Here is a 15,940-nt window from a genome sequence, read left to right on the forward strand (position 1 = left end):
TATTCATTTTTTTAAAAAATCATTAAAAATAAAAAGCCAAGCCACAGACTGGGAAGAAATACTTTTTAAAATATATTTTTTATTCCTCCCCATCCCCTTTCCTTTCTCAATCCACCTCATCAAAGTTAAGGTCTCTTATCAATTTGGTGTGTTTTCTTCCAATTTCTATACACCTCATTTTTGTGTGTTTTTTTATGTATGTATGTGTACTACAAATAGGATTATATAAAACATTGTTATGCAACTTCTTTTTATGAAATCTATTTTTTTTCCAGTCTTCTATTTCTTTTGTATCTTCTCGTTATCCCTAATTAAAACTGTACACATAAAAATTCTGCCAAAGTTGGAGTCTAGAGGTAGGGTGGGGCTCAATTAATCTCACTATTATATGGCCCATTAATTACCCATAATAGGATGGACTTGGGCTCAGCTTAGCTGAACAATGAAGATCCTAAAGAATGTTAACAATGTGTCAGGCTGAAAAGTTCCTTTCAGCAATACAGAGAAGGTTCTTAAGCAGGGAAATCTCATGATGAAGACCATGTTTCATGAAGAATAACATGGCAACAGTGTATATGATATAGACCAGAAGAAGGAGAGATTGGATAACAGGGAGACCAGCTCAGTGACGAATAGGAAATAGTAAAGCTGAAGAAATAAAATTCTGGACTATTGTTGTGGCCAGTGAAATGGAGAGAAACTTTTACTGAATTATAAGAAGGTAGACTAGTAGAGGGGGGAAAAAACACAAATGACTGGAATTAGAAGAGCTAGATTTGAATTCCAACTGTGAAATTTATTAGCTATGTGACCTTTTGGCAAGGCACTTCTCTGCTCCATATCTCAGTTTTCCTGTCAATAAAATGAAGAACTTGGAATACTGGGGCCTCTAAGAGTATTTTTCAGAACTCTTTTTTTTTCTGGAAAAAAATTTTAAAGGCAAGATTGTTCTCACAGAAGCATGGCTAACAGGCTAATAGTGCCAGCTATCCTTAATTTCACCTCTCAGCCACCCTTGAGGCATTCTTGAGGAATCGCCAGAGGACTAGAGAACAACATTTGATAAATCTCTAAAGACTCTACTATCAGCTCTAATATTCAATGACTCAAGGGGTAAAATTAGCAAAGAGAGGTACCCAGGAAAATAGTAATGACGTTAATAGCTGCCACAAAATCATGTAATAGAAAGGGTGAACTGACTTCCAATAAATTTGCCTGCTTCCCTTTATAGGCCAAACTCAAATTAATGTCCAAAATCTCATCCAAACCTTGTGCAATGATCATCTAACCTCCATATAAACAATTCAGTCACAAGTAATTCATTGCCTAATGTCAGCTCATTCCAATTTGAGGTCCTCTAACTACTTAAATGTTCTTCCTTATTAAGCCAAAGTCTGTGCCCCATCACTGCTATCTGAAATAAAGGTCTGCATTCCACCTCTGGAACCATTCTAACCCTTCCCCAGGACAGTCTTTCCACTGTTGGAAAAGGGCTATCAAGTCTGCCTTGATTCTCTCTCGCTCTGACCTGCCATGCATGGTCCACGGAGGTGGCCTACTCTGGTTTTGGATCAATTCAACAGTTTCTAAGCATCTAAATGCAAGTAGATTTTCATTTACTTGTGGGTTTAACCAGTTAACTGCCACAGTATTTTGAATTGAATTTAAAAAAGCTCTGCTGCTTGTTTCTATAGATGCTTATGATGTACAAATGCTTAAATACTTAATCAAAACAGATACTCTTCCTTTAAATGTCTAGTTTCGTAATGAAATGTAAATAGAACCCAAATTCATAATACGTTGACTATTCTTTTCTTGCTAAACATACACTGCTCCCAGTGTATCAGAAGTAGATTGCTAAATCTTTGACCCAAAGCCAATTGTAAAAACATCTAGCCAGGAATGCAAAGAGATCCAAGACTCAAGGTCCAATGAAGCAACTGTGACTCTACAGCTCATAATCTTATCAACTTTCAGGGGAATCTAATTCTCACCAGTACAAAACTCAATTATCACCAAGGTAACATGGACTATCAATGTGAAAAAGGTTCATTCACCTTTCTTCATCCCATTCATTCCATATTCCACTACCAGGTCTGAAAAACCAGGGTCTGTGACTTGGGCCTGGGTATCTGCTATACTGGGTAGTTGGAGAACGGGGAGTAGGAAGTATGACTGAGTCCCTTCGGTGAAAGCAAGCGGGCATGGCCACAGTCTGATTCCTTGTGGGAGGGCTGCGCCTTTACGGTTTCCTGTGCTCCAGTTGTCCGGGTAACCTGAGGCCTCCCTATTTGTGTTGGCATCATGAGGCCAAGAGCGGAAGCAAAGCTGGAGCAACCAGGAAGACCTGCAGGAAAAAAATGTGGGTAATGCAGCAGTTATACCACAGGAAGGTCAAGCCCAGGGCATAAGAATTACCTGTTTGGGAAGGGGTTGGGGGTACTGCCTTGTAAAAATTTTATTTCCAAATTCCACTTCCAGAATTTCTGATTCAGTAGGCCTCGGATGAGATCGGGAACCTGCAATTTTAAGAGGCTCCCTCCTACCAAGTAAGACAAAAACCACACTTTTAAAAATCTAGGCTAAGCAAACAAATCACAAATTGGGAAGAAAAAGTATAACCATCTATCAACTTCAGAAAGGTGATATTCTAGAACAGCAGTTCTCAACAAGAGGAGAGGGTGGGGAAATGTTGCCCTCCAGGGCACATCTGGCAATGTCTGGAGGTATTTTGGGTTGTCACAATGGAGAGGGTACCTCTGATGTCTAGAGGGTAGAGGCTGGGGTGCTGCTAAACATCCCGCAGTGCACAGGATAGTCTCCCCGCCCGACAGAAGAATATCCAGCCCACATTAGCGCCATGGTTGAGAGGATATTCTGCCCCTCAACCCCATCTCCCCCAACCCACAGAGATCAATGCTGCATGCAGTTTTATGTCACAGGACAGAGACTTAGGGGAGAGCCCCTGGAAAAAATGAGAACCCAAAAATGATCTTTTAAAAATAGTGAACGTTATTATAAATATGGACAAGGAGGAGATGAGAAGAACAGACAATACTGGGAGGGATGCGTGGACAACAATGGTGAGCAGGGAAGGGAGTCAGGGACGAAGGGCACTGGGGACAGCAGTGGGAAATGAATGCTGCTCCCCCGGCGGAGGCAGCCTATGCAATGTAGAAGGCTGGTGAAGAGGTGATAAGCTTATTACAAATAATATATAAGCAAAATAATTTTAAAAGACAAATGGATAAAGGAATTGTGAAGAAGTAGCTTTAGGATCTGTTAAGCATAGATCTGGAATGAAAAGATGTTAGAGAAACTTCTGCAAAAAGAATGCTGAAGACTGTTCAGCAATGACAAGAAAAGAAAATGAGAGGGCTTCTAGAAGGAGATCAAGAGTTATGTGAGAAAGGAAAAGAAGTTACTTATGACCTCCTAGCCACAATCACCCCCAAGAAAGACGAGTCCAGAAGTTCCCTGGATTTACTGAGCAGAGATCATAAAAGGGAAGAGGAGCTGGAGACACACCTAAGAGCTCTCCTCGAAAGGGAAGAGGGCAGACGTGGTGCTCACAGAGAATGGAGGAGTAAGGTTCAAAGAGGAGGAAAGTCGTTTGTGAGAGAAAAGAGAAGGGAGGGATTTGGCAGGCATTATGGAGAGGAACTTCAGGGGCTCTTTCCCTTAGGGAAAGAGAGAGATTGAATAAGGAATTTTTTAAGTTTTGCTTTGAGTTATGGAAGATGACAGGAAACCTTCATCTTTTACCCCTCCTAAGAAAGCTTCAATAAAAACTGACACTATCAATATAAGCCTAACCAATGGACACAGACAACAGGGGGGTGAAAAAAAGGTAATGGGGAGATAAGGACACATATGTAATAGTTTAATCAATAAAGAAATAAAAAAACTGACACTATCAGGACTCTAGAGGTTAGGTTTGTGTTTTTTTCTAGGTTGTGCCAACGTGTAAGACTGGCCTCCAAACAGACAAGAGCCCAGTTTCGCGTGTTTTCCTGTGTTTGAGGTGACCATAAGATTTTTTTGGAACAGCCAAAAGACAGCCAGTGATGAAGTACTAAGTTCCAGAGTTTTTAGAGCTCGCTAACACAAGAGTCACTCACCTCATCTGGCTATTTAAACTTAAATAACTAAAATTAAGTAAAATTAGAATTCTGTTTCGTAGTCACATCACGCTAGCCACATTTCCAAGGGGCTGGTGGCTAATCATTAGACAGGACAGGCAGGGGACATTTCCATCAGTGCAGAAAATTCTACTGGACATGCCGGAGGAGAAAAATACACAGACAAAATACAAACCCCTTTCAAATCTTTAAAGAGCTGCCACACTGAAAAGAAAAATTTCTTCCATACTGTTTCAAAAAGCAAAACTAAGGGAAAATATGAGATAACTAAAGCTAGATAGTAGAACTGGCAGCCCCCACTGCAGGAGGAAGTAACGCACTCCTTTCGGTAGAGACAATCAAGCAAAACCTACTCGGTCACCTTCCAGCGATGAGAACTAGATGCATTTTGCCTATTTAGTTTGAGTCTATAATTTTAAGAAAAGAGCAATTTATCAATGAGATAAAAGCGAGAGTCTCATAAATGGAATTTTAAAAGTCACTACTGCAATAAGCAGATTGTGGAGCAGGCAGGAAAAATAAAAGCAAATAGGGAATTCAGTTAAATTAGAGGGTGGTTAATTATGAGTGCAAGCAGGAAAAAAAAAAAAATTGGTGAGAATGGTTCCAGAGGTGGGGTAGGAAAACTTCAATATGGGTTATTAATAGAAACTTAACTATAGTTGAAATCCAGACTACAACCATATCATCTTTTATATTCTCTGCCAGAGAGAACACTGGGCTGTTTGGGTATAGCAATTGTATGTTCTTGAAACTCTGGGCCCTCCCTCCCACCCAACTACCATTCATCACAGCCTTACAAGTCTCTCTCAGCTCCTGAAACACAGCCTCTTTCATGAAGTCTCTTCATCTTCACAGGAATGACTCTCCCCTCTCAGCCTTCTCCAGTCTGAATACAGAATGCCAAACGGTGCTGTCTCTTAAACTTCTATTCTAGCTATAAATTTACCCATCCTCATCTTTCACCCTAAAATATATTTGGTCTGATTATAATGTAATATACTAAACACATATTCATTTTTTTAAAAAATATATTTTATTGATTTTTTACAGAGAGGAAGGGAGAGGAATAGAGAATTAGAAACATCAATCAGCTGCCTCCTGCACACCCCCCACTGGGGATGTGCCCGCAACCAAGGTACATGCCCTTGACCGGAATCGAACCTGGGACCCCTGAGTCCGCCGGTCGATGCTCTATCCACTGAGCCAAACTGGTTAGGGCACATATTCATTTTTATTTATTTTTTTAAATCAAGTCTCTGGAGATTGGCCCAGACACCACCATTTTTTAAAAAATTGATTTGAGAGAGAGAGGGAGAGGGAGAGAGAGAAATACTGATCAGCTACCTTCTGCAGGACCCACACTGGGGATCGTGCCCAGACCAGGAATCGTACCGGTGACCTCTTGGTGTACAGGGTGACGCCCAACCAAGCCACACCAACCAGGGCCATGTTCATATACTTATATTATACTTATATTGACTTACGGTTCTATTTTCTGTGCATTTTAGTCTGTGTGTGTACATGAAAACATTTATTCACACACATGAAAACCTCTGTTACTGGCAAGCATTTAGGAATCTGACACTCAGATTATGAAGTTCATTATACAGTGCCCTGCCCAACATCAGGCTTCAGTCGATTTTACAATAATGGCCATGCGTCTGGATGCAGAATGTGGAAAAAAGAGACTGAAGTAGATGTGAATTTGAAAACTTTTTTTCTTATAGGAAAAATAAGGAAACATAAGCATTTTTGCTATATCTAGAAGACTGTTTAATCACAAAGGGAAGGCCGAAGCCTTGGTGAAAGCAAGCATGATAGATTTTACAAACAATCCAGAATAAGAAAAAGGTGATAGAAGAGCAAAGAAGATAGAAGTGGATCATGCAGAATAAATAAAGCATTACCTTTTAAAAATCTGAAGTCTTCCCAAAGAGAAAGGAGAGGAAAAGAGATTTCAACAAGAGTGTTAAAGATGGAAAAGAGCCAGAAAGGGCTGTGAGCTTAAAAAAAAAAAATTCACTGAAGAAGCAGTGGTGTATGTTGGCAAAGAGAAGTGTAGAATTGAGGGGAGGGAGAATTTATAGTAGAGGAAGTTGGTGTGAAGTTTTCCTTTAAAGATGCCCAGCAGAGCAAAGAAGGAATGAAGGCAAAGGCCACTGGGAATAAGGTAGGGCTGGAGCTGAAACAGCACAGGAGAAAGCAACTGGGCTCAAAGTGGGTGTTGTTGTTTTTTTAATTAACTGACCCAGATTTTCTTGTTTGGAGCCAAAGGCAACTGTAGGGTTTAAGAATCTTAAAAATAAATTATAAAGATCCTAATCCTTATAATTGCTATTGGCCCAAGGTAACATAAATTATAAAGACCATAACAGAATTAGAATGAGTTTGAGACAAATACCAAATACCATTTTAGAGTTGGTTTTAGAAGAGAAATTGGACTTTATTGCTATGCTGTAGAAATACTGTCATGAATAAGACTGCTTTAGGTCCTAGCTGGTTTGGCTCAGTGGATAGTGTGGCCTGGGGACTGAAGGGTCCTGGGTTCGATTCTGGTCAAGGGCACATGCCTGGTTGTAGTCTCGATCCCCAGTAGGGGGCATGTAGGAGGCGGCTGATGAATGATTCTCTCTCATCATTGATGTTTCTATCTCTCTCCCCCCTCCCTTCCTATCTGAAATCAATAAAAATATATTTTTTTAAAAAACTGCTTTAGCTTTCTCTCTTTATCAGCCACAGGGAAAATATAGAAACTTTGTAGCTACATACAAAGACACAGAAGATAGTATGTAACCTAACATATATGGTAAAACAGAGTTACTTGTCTTTGTACATTGTAGCCCAATGCCTCCATCCCAAGAAATGTTTTACTTGGTTCAGGATACATAGGGCAGGTTAAAGGACTGGACAGAAAAAAAATTAAGGTTAAAAATAAAGACCATAGCCCTAACCGGTTTGGCTCGGTGGATAGAGCATCGGCCTGCGGACTGAAAGGTCCCAGGTTCGATTCTGGTCAAGGGCATGTCCCTTGCTTGCGGGCACATACCCAGTGGGGGGTGTGCAGGAGGCAGCTGATCGATGTTTCTCTCTCATCGATGTTTCTAACTCTCTATCCCTCTCCTTACTCTCTGTAAAAAATCAATAAAAATATATATAAAAAATAAATAAAGACCATAATATGAGGGAGAGGAAAACTAGAAGGGCTATGCTACTGATACAGAAAACGGAGACATTAAAGACATGGAATTCAGTCAAATCAGTGAGGGGAAAATGGAGGCAAGACAAAGGAAGGCTCAACACTATATAACATCTTGGTAGCCTCACTTTGGATTTCAAATCAGAAATTGAGTCAAATTTTTCAATTATTAAAAAAATTCAACAGATTTAAATTGTTTGATAAATATAGTCATGCAATTTAAAATAGCTATAAAAAGTTGCAAATCAATCTCTCTCTCTCTCTCTTTTTTTTACAAAGACTTAATGGCAGGCAATAAAGCTAGATACAAATAATCTTGCCTTTTAAGCCATTCACTACTCTTCCTACTCAGAGAACAAAACCAAATTCCTCACATCTGCATTCAAAGCCTTTAATGAGCTGGGCTGGCCTGGCTCAGTGGTTGACCATTGACCTATGAACCAGGAGGTCACCTTGGATTTCTGGTAGGTGCACATGCCAATCAGTGATTCTCTCTCATCATTGATGTTCCTCTCTCTCTCCCTCTCCCTCTCCCTCTCCCTTCCTCTCTGAAATCAATAAAAATGTGTGTGTGTTTAAAGCCTTTCGTGACCTAGCCACAACTGCACCCAAATAACCTTAACTCCCCCCACTCCCTAACCCTACTCTTCACTCTCCCAGTGCACAGACCTCCTGACCGACCTTCTCTCTCTAGGGGTTGGCCATCCCCACCTGCCTACCTGACATGGCAGTCTCCTTCCACCTACAGGCTCTGGCTGGCCAAGGCCTACACTGGCGAGGTGTCGTCCGGCAACTCGCCCGTCCTCATTGCGCTGCAACCCTCCCTCCCTTTCTGGGCCTCCGGACTCGGATTCTCCGATTTGCCCGGGCCCCTTTCCCTCCCCACGCGAGGGCCTTCTCCCTGATCCAGGACGTTCTCCCAGGGGCTCGTTCCCACCTGCTCCACTCAGGCACAAGCTCTGCACTCGGCCTCTATTAGGTCTTTCCCACCTGGGGCGGAACCAGAACCTGGACGTTCAGCACCCCCTCGCCGCTCCCCAACTCTCTCGGGTGCTTCCACCACCCTCCAGGTGCTCCCCGCAGCCACCCCTCTGGAACTCCGGTTCCCCAAACCTCCCCGCGGCCGCAGCCAATCCTTCCTATCCGGCCAAGGCGGTGGGGGTCAGCGGTGACTCACCCGAGGGCTGGCCGGCGGCTGGGGGGCCGGAATGCGCTCACTTCCTCACCGCGCACCTGCCCGGTGCTGCTGGAGCGCTGCCTGGCCGGGCCTCCGGCGGATGTTTTCTGTCCCCGCGCTGGCGGCGCGCGCCAAACGCCCCCGCGCGCCAACCGAGGCGCCCCCTCAACTGGCATCTCGGAGGCCGCAGGAATCAGGAATCACGGGGTTGAGCCCTAATAACTAACACTCCTACACACACACTCAAAAGCTGGGCCTCCAGCCCCAAGAACCTACACAGATGCGCTCGCACACACACACCAATAGACATGCAAATGGATTCAACCAACACCTTCCCGCCACTCCCCGACTCTGGGAGAGGGATCTTGGCTCAGCCCCAGCCTTTCTTCCCAGGAGCCCCCTACTCCTACCTCATCTTCATTACAGGCAGTTCTCACTTCTGTCGCCATGCCCCCCCATCAATGCCAATCCCCACTGGGCCCCTTCGCCTTCCAGCATCACCGCCACCACCTGCATGCTCTCTAGCTCTCCACTAGTGTCGCCCCCTATTAGGCTGGCTCCAGGCTGCAGGGGCAGAAGGTAGTCCATGATCCAGACTTCAGGTGTCAGCTAGTGTCCCTCGCACAGAAAGGCAGCAGCAGAGCTAGTGACCACGAACCAGGCTGCTGGGCCCTTGTGGTAGACAGGCTTCCTAATCCACCTGCTCCAGCCAACAGAGCAGTCCAAGGCCATGCCTCCCACACGCCAGCCTACATCAGGGCACCCTGCTTCAGCCATGAGGTTCCTCCTCTCTCTCTCTCTCTCTCTCTCTCTCTCTCTCTCTCTCTCTCTCTCGGCACTCCTCTAACGTGGAAAGGCTATCAGCCCTGATGAGGGTGAATGTGTGGTACAGTCTGCATCTCCTTCCACTTAAGCTGTCTCCTTGGAAGAGGACAGATAGGGAATTTGAGGTGGACTGATGAGTTGCTTCTGAATAGTGAAGAGCGGAGAGGCAGGGTAACCTTCTACAGAAGTCAGCCAGAGTAGCTATATCTGACCCACTGGGTGACAAGGAGTCTCGGGGTAAATGGGACTAGAGACTTGGATGGAAAAATAAAATCCATGCCAACGTGACTGGCCCTGTCGGTAGGAGGGGACTCCCTGGAATAGGAGCCTGTGGCGTGTAGAAAAGTGAAAGAAATCCAGTTTAGCCAGAGGACATTGGTACCAAAGAGATGGCCAGCATTAGAGTGATCAGAAAGGAGAACGTGAGAGTTTGCATGAGTGAGGATGGGAAGAAATGGAACAAAATCCATAAGAAAAAGCAGTACTAAGTGCGCTGCTAGGATAAGAAAATCTCTCTTTCCAGGGTAGAAGTGAGGGTACTGGCCTAGGGAAAACAGTTTTATCAGCAACACTGTTGCTCAAACCAAACACTTAGAATTTCAAAGATACAAAAACCAAAACCAAAAACCAAAATGCTCCTGGAGGTAGTTTTTAAAGGAGGTGGTAGGGATGATATGGAGCATGAGTGTGAAAGGGACATGAGTCTATGCCTGGAGACAGCAGAAGCTCAATGTCATTAAAAGGAATATCTACCCATTTTGTCTCTGAGCTCTAGCGCCAACCTCAGTAGCTAATATTTTCTGAGGGCTATGTGCTGGGGACAGATAACATGCATGATCTCATTTAATATTCTAAGCAACCCTACGAGTAGTACCATCCCAATTTATAGATAAGGAAACAGGTTTAGAGAGGTGAAGTAACTTGCCAAAAGTCACATAGCTCTTAAGTGGAGTCAGGATCTGAATCCAAGTAGTCTGACTCTGCAACCTTTGCTCTTAATCACCCATCTCGGGTTCTCCACAACCTGCAGGAAACCCAGAAGAGTATGTCAAGGGGTAAATTCCTAAATCCTCCCTCCATAACATACAGGAGAGAGGGGCACCTCTGGGAAACAGGCGACTCCTACGTTAGAGCATTTGGAGGAAACGTCCCTCTGAAAAACCATCCAGACGGGGAGATTGCGTATCTGCTATATGTTTGGGTGATGAACAATGGAGAGCCCATCTCTGGATGCCTGTGGAAAAGAGACAACCTACCCCCTGACCCCCATCTCAGGGGAGCCATGTATCTAGGATACTTCAGGGAGACCCTGCCCTGGGGTCTGAGAGAAACAGTCTCCACTCCAGGTGCCTGTTTGCTCTCCTGGAGCCTCTGGCCGTCGCACCCTACAGCAGCTCCTGGGTTTGGCTGGGGCACAGGATTAGCCATCCCCAGGAAATGCCTCCCTCCGGTCCAGGCAGGGATCCCAGCACATCCACCCCTGGAGAGAGTGTGTGTGGTATGGTGGGGTGGGGTGGGGTGGGGTGGGAGATGGTGGAATGCTTCCTTCTCTCCAGGTCAGAGATCTGGGGACCACCTGAGGGCCCTCACCCCTCCCACCTCCTTGCTGGGGGAGTGCCCAGTCCAGTGCCCCCTCCATGGCCACCTCCCTCCCCCTAGCTGTGCAGGGGCATGAATCAGCTCTCACAGCTTGTTAAAGCTGGACCTCTTGTTTTCATGCCCTCACCCCAGGAAACAGAGTTACAGCTTTTCCAGCTCTACTCAGCAGGGGGCCAGGGTCCTCACTTTATAAACATCTCCAAGCCTGTGAGAGCAGAGGGCACGGAGATGGTGTGAGACAGGAGCCCAGGGGAAAAGACAGACACTAAGACTCGAGGAGAGAAACAAAGAAGAGCCAAGGAGACAAGACCGGAGTAGCCTGACCAGAAGCCAAGAGGGTCCGAAAGGGCTGTGCTCCAGAAATGGCCCTAAGGATGTTCTGGGCTGGACAGGCTAAGGGGATCCTGGGAGGCTGGAGGATCATCTGCTTGGTGATATCTCTGCTCCTTCAGCACCCAGGAGTCCACAGCAAATGCTACTTCCAAGCTCAAGGTAACGCTGGGTGAGGCATTAGGAAAGGAAAAGGAGCAGAGGGCATTCACTGATTGGAGGGGGGCTTAGAGATGATCCGGGGTCACTCAAAAAAGGAAAGACTAACTCTGGGGAGAGTGTGCCCGTAGCTCTCTCCTGCTCCAGGAAGACTCTATCTGCCGCCACTGCTCCCCGATACACTAACATTTCCTGTTCTTCCCCAGCCCCCTGCCACTATGAAGGGAAATATTTTACCCTGGGTGAGTCTTGGCTCCGCAAGGACTGCTTCCACTGCACCTGCCTGCATCCTGTCGGAGTGGGCTGCTGTGACACGTGAGTGACCAGAAATGGCCAGAGAGAATGGCTCTGATGGGAGAGATGGCCAGGGCACAACTAGATTCTGTCATGTTAGAATGAACAGAATAGCAGTGTGAGGCCGACCAAACCTGAAGGTAACAAGGGTGTGAGAGAGAAAGCTTCAGGCTACAAAGTGAGGGAGGTAGGGGTGGATCGAGAAGGAAGTTGCTGCTATGAAATGAAAAAAATCCAACTATGGTAGGTGAGAATTTAGTTAGGGGGATCAAAGGGGCACCAGGGGAAGATCTGGGAGGACTGCTGGGAGAAAGGGAATGTGGGGAGGGAAAGGTGGCCCTTCACTGTGCTGACTCCTTCCCCATCCTTTGGGTCCCCAGGTCCCAGCATCCCATCGACTTCCCTGCTGAGTGTGAGGTACGACAGGAGGCAGGAACCTGCCAATTCTCCCTGGTACAAAAATCTGACCCTCGGCTGCCCTGCAAAGGGGGAGGGCCTGACCCAGAGTGGGGCTCGGCTAATACCCCTGTGCCTGGGGCTCCTGCTCCCCACTCCGGCTAAACTCAACTGATCACCCTTCTGCTGACTGCCCACTGCTGCTGCCACTTCCAGGGAAACCACTAGCAGCTGCCAATTTATTCTGAATAAATAAATTAATGCTACAGCTGAAAGCCTGCTTCTCATTGTCCGTGTCATTGGGCCCCAGGTGGAAAAAATGGGCCCTACTAGAGTCCAGGTGCCGAGTTCTCAGGATCCTGAAGAAAGTAGTGCTGTGGTGGGCCAGTTTCAGATGGTTATGGTGCTGGTACTGGGGCCTGGGGCTGCATATGAGGCCAGGGTCGGGCTTGTGGGCAGCACCTTGATGGGGAGGTCCCAGCTGAAGGTGTCTACAGGCACCTGCTCAGGCCCTGTCCAGGTGACAGGCTCGGGCTGTTCCATAGGAGGTAGGAGCACCAAACCTGGTTCTCGGGATGTTACAAATTCAAAATGCAATCGCCACTTCAGGGACACTGGAAAAAAGACATAGACAGAGGCATTAGAAGCTAGAATTAAAAGCCAATGACAGGGTATGGTTAGCAAATTAGCAAAAACCTGTATTTGGGAGGAGGGGGGAAAATCACAGGACAGGGAGCTAGGATCAAGGGGTTTTTCAAAGTAATCTAGTGTGTTAACCAGAATGTGACAATAAGGACAGCAATGTCAAGAATCTAACAGCCCAAATGTGAGACAGTCAAGATGTGATAGCCTAAAGTTAAAGGGGCTCGGGAATCAGCGATCAGTGAATTACAGGTCCCTGTGAGAATGGGTAGGGAAGGAGAGCTCCAAAGCTGTTAAGCGTGTAGGGGTCAGTGCATCTAGGAAACAGGCTGAAGATCTAATAGAGTGTTAAGGGTCAGAAACTGGATGTGTGTCCGAGTGTTAAGAATCAGGATCCATTACATTGTATCTAAGGACAGTATTTTGCTCTCTCCCCACCTCCGATAATGGTCAGGGTCTCACCAATGGCAGTGCAGAAGCCTGGGGTGGAGCTGAGAGGGATGGGGAGGGAGAAGCTGGTTCTGGTTGTATGGAGGCAGGACTCCTGGTGTCGGGCATGAGTCACATGGGACACAGAAGGGGCACCCCCTGCCCCGCGGCGCCGCTGGTACTCTGGCTGTACACGCTCCTCGGTCTGCAAACTTACTGAAAACTGGGAGCAAGAAAAGTGTGCTAGCAGGCACTGGGAACTGCCGACTCTAGGTGAGAGGGCAGCCCAACCTCAGCCTGCTTTACCAGAGACCCCACTCTCCACTATACATACCACCCCTCTTTATGCAGGCCCTTCTGCTACCCTAGCCCTTCAGGCCCAGCGTCCCATAAGCCCCTCTCCCTTCTCACCTGCAAACAAGCTACAGTTCCTTCCCCTAAGTTTAAGGTTCCCACCACGTCCTCGCCAAGTCTGTATACAGATTTGAAGATGCCAAATGTCCCAACTTTTCCTCGGCCATCACTGATATTGTATAGATCTGGGGAAATAGGACACTGTAAGCCTGGAGTCCACACTGGAGAATGTCTAGGACTTGGAGCCAGAAGCCAAAAGGGGGGGGGGGCTTTTCTTTATAATCTGGGTGAGGTATTAGTGGATCCTCAGAAGCATGTGGCAGTTAGGAGAACTTGCCCCTGAGACAGGAGGGGAGGAGGGGGTGGGACAATCTTGAAAGGATTCTCACGGAGGCTGCGGCAGGATGTGGCAGCCATGAGGCGCTCCCCAGCCAGCTCAGCTAGCCATGAATCCTTCTTCCCCCCTTCATCCTCCTCCAAGAATGGACTGGATGGGGCTACAGCCTCATCCTGGGGAAACCGGACATCCTGAAGGCCTGGAAAGAAAATGAGCAGAGAAGTAGTGCTGGGAGGGAACAGAGGTAAGAGTAGAAGTTAGGTAAGAGTGGACCCCAACCTGAGAGGGCTGCAGGTCAGAGGAGACATGGCTGGGGTACACATCTAAACCTCTTCTCCAGAGCCCGCCCTCTACAACCCCCTCGAACCTGCCCTAAGACCAGGAAGCTTCCCTCCAGCCCCTCTCACCAGCTCTCTAACCCCATTTCTGCTTTGGTGAGCCTCTTCCCTAGCCCTTCCCTCCAGGAACCCTTACTTACCAGTCAGCACAAGAACCCTCAGAGGGACCCTGAGTAGTGTGATGGGTGAGTTGACACGCTGGCAGCCAATGGTCAATTTGTAGACATACTTAACTGACTGACCTCGGAAGGAGGGTGGTCCCTCTATGGGCAGCACTTCGCTGTAGGAGTCTGGTTGGGAAGTAGTAGTCAGGGCAGCCAGAGGCAGCCAGAGAAGTCCTCCCTCCGGGAATCTCAGAAGGGGTGGGAGACAGTCACTTACATGATTTGGACTCCCCAGGTTCTAGCCTCAGGTCACAGAATAGGATTTTTGGTGGAGTAGAAAGGATACACTGACCCCTCTCACCTAAAAAAGATAAAGACTGCAGTTTAATGACCCCATTGTCCAGTACTGGATGAGGCTAGCATATCAAGTGGGGGCAGTAAGCACTGCCAACAAATGACAGCTCACAGTAAGCTATCCCTCTTTTCCTGTTGTGAGATAGCAACAGTCTTACATCCCCAAAGCAACAACTGAAACCCCCACATCCCCAAGTCACGGAGACTATAATGACCCGCCGGAACAACTTAAAAATTCCACCTTCAGAGACAATTGCCCCATTCCCACCAAAGGCAACTGCCCGTCTCTAACCTCGGTGTGGTAGAAAGACAGTCTGGCTCTCAGGCTGAACATCTGGCTGGTTGGAGTCTGGGGGAGGCAGTGCGACTCGACTCTCACTGGCATGGAACTGGCAGTGGATCTGTGCACTGGCCCAGGCCAGAGCCTCACTGTGGGAGGAAGTAAAGGAGGCATCAGGGGAGTTCCTGACCTCACCAGAGCTCTCCCAAACGCCCCACCACACTGTCTAGAGACCAACATGGTTAGGTGCTGTCTTAGGGCCAGGAAATCAGGACCCCAAAAGGAAACCATTATTACCAGAAGGGAGAGGGGGGTGGGGAAGGTAGAAGAGGGCAAAGAGGGGATAAATGGTGACAGAAGGAGACCTGCCTTTGGGTAGTGAGCACACTGTACAATATACAGACGATATTATAGAACTGTATACTTGAAACCTACATGATTTTATTAACCAATAAGCTCAATAAAAAGAAAAAGAGACCATTAAATAGAGAAGTGCACTGTGGGTAAAAGGGAATGGGGGAGGAGGGAGGACGGCAGAGTGGAGAGCTATGCCAACCCCAACGGATAAACAGTCGCTGCTCCAATGACAGCACAATGCGCAGGAAGGTGGCGGTGTCGCTGCAGGACAACCTGAGCTCTGGCTTCGCACTGCAGACACCAGGCTTCCTGCCAGAGGACCACCTCAGGGCCAGCACTCCCACCTGGATGCCGAGGTGGCCGTGGGGAGCAGCGGGTTGGTGACCGTCACCACACACTCCAGCGCCTCCCCCGCCAGGAACACAGGACCCCGGCTCAGCTCTGCCACTACTTCGATCATGTCAGCTCCGGAACCGGACCTGGGAGGAAACAAAGCGGGTCAGAAGTCAGTCCCCTGGCAGGGAGGGGTGTCTGCGTGGAGCTCGGGGGTGAGGACGCAAAAGACCCGCGCCAGCACCGCGGCGTCGGAGGGAAGCGCCTGCCTTTGGGTGCGGGAGGCGGATG

The 15,940-nt window shown here is 47.3% G+C and overlaps 3 protein-coding genes across 11 annotated transcripts in view; 2 read left to right on the forward strand and 1 right to left on the reverse strand.

The window, feature by feature from the left end:
* RGP1 (RGP1 homolog, RAB6A GEF complex partner 1) overlaps nt 1-15,796 on the reverse strand; it is a 31,902-nt gene extending 16,106 nt beyond the window's left edge. For 2 of the 8 annotated variants that reach the window (XR_001360133.1, XR_001360132.1), the window contains exons 1-8: nt 15,661-15,796; nt 14,972-15,108; nt 14,603-14,686; nt 14,362-14,511; nt 13,936-14,082; nt 13,604-13,731; nt 13,226-13,415; nt 12,452-12,735 (exon numbers count right to left, since the gene is read on the reverse strand). Coding sequence is in view for 1 of the 8 variants with exons in the window: in XM_005883972.2 (XP_005884034.1) it covers nt 12,512-12,735; nt 13,226-13,415; nt 13,604-13,731; nt 13,936-14,082; nt 14,362-14,511; nt 14,603-14,686; nt 14,972-15,108; nt 15,661-15,776 (1,176 nt within the window). In the remaining 7 variants the exon portion in view is untranslated. Of the gene's footprint in view, nt 1-62; nt 5,032-10,245; nt 10,368-10,469; nt 11,860-12,331; nt 12,736-13,225; nt 13,416-13,603; nt 13,732-13,935; nt 14,083-14,361; nt 14,512-14,602; nt 14,687-14,971; nt 15,109-15,660 lie in introns of those variants that run through there. The other 6 variants (XR_001360134.1, XR_001360135.1, XR_001360131.1 and 3 more) reach the window with 6 other exon arrangements.
* MSMP (microseminoprotein, prostate associated) lies at nt 11,158-12,308 on the forward strand. The gene is made up of 3 exons (XM_005883973.2): nt 11,158-11,434; nt 11,638-11,746; nt 12,106-12,308. Exons 1-3 carry the CDS (start codon nt 11,305-11,307, stop codon nt 12,284-12,286), a joined length of 420 nt encoding a protein of 139 aa, XP_005884035.1. The 5' UTR covers nt 11,158-11,304; the 3' UTR covers nt 12,287-12,308.
* GBA2 (glucosidase, beta (bile acid) 2) overlaps nt 15,752-15,940 on the forward strand; it is a 13,307-nt gene continuing 13,118 nt past the window's right edge. The window contains exon 1 of one of the 2 annotated variants that reach the window (XM_014531468.1): nt 15,752-15,864. In XM_014531468.1, coding sequence (XP_014386954.1) covers nt 15,775-15,864 — 90 coding nt within the window. In that variant the 5' untranslated portion in view covers nt 15,752-15,774. The remainder of the gene's footprint in view (nt 15,865-15,940) is intronic. The other variant, XM_014531469.1, reaches the window with a different exon arrangement.

Source organism: Myotis brandtii, unplaced genomic scaffold (assembly GCF_000412655.1).
Source record: "Myotis brandtii unplaced genomic scaffold, ASM41265v1 scaffold806, whole genome shotgun sequence".
NCBI classification, from domain to species: domain Eukaryota; kingdom Metazoa; phylum Chordata; class Mammalia; order Chiroptera; family Vespertilionidae; genus Myotis; species Myotis brandtii.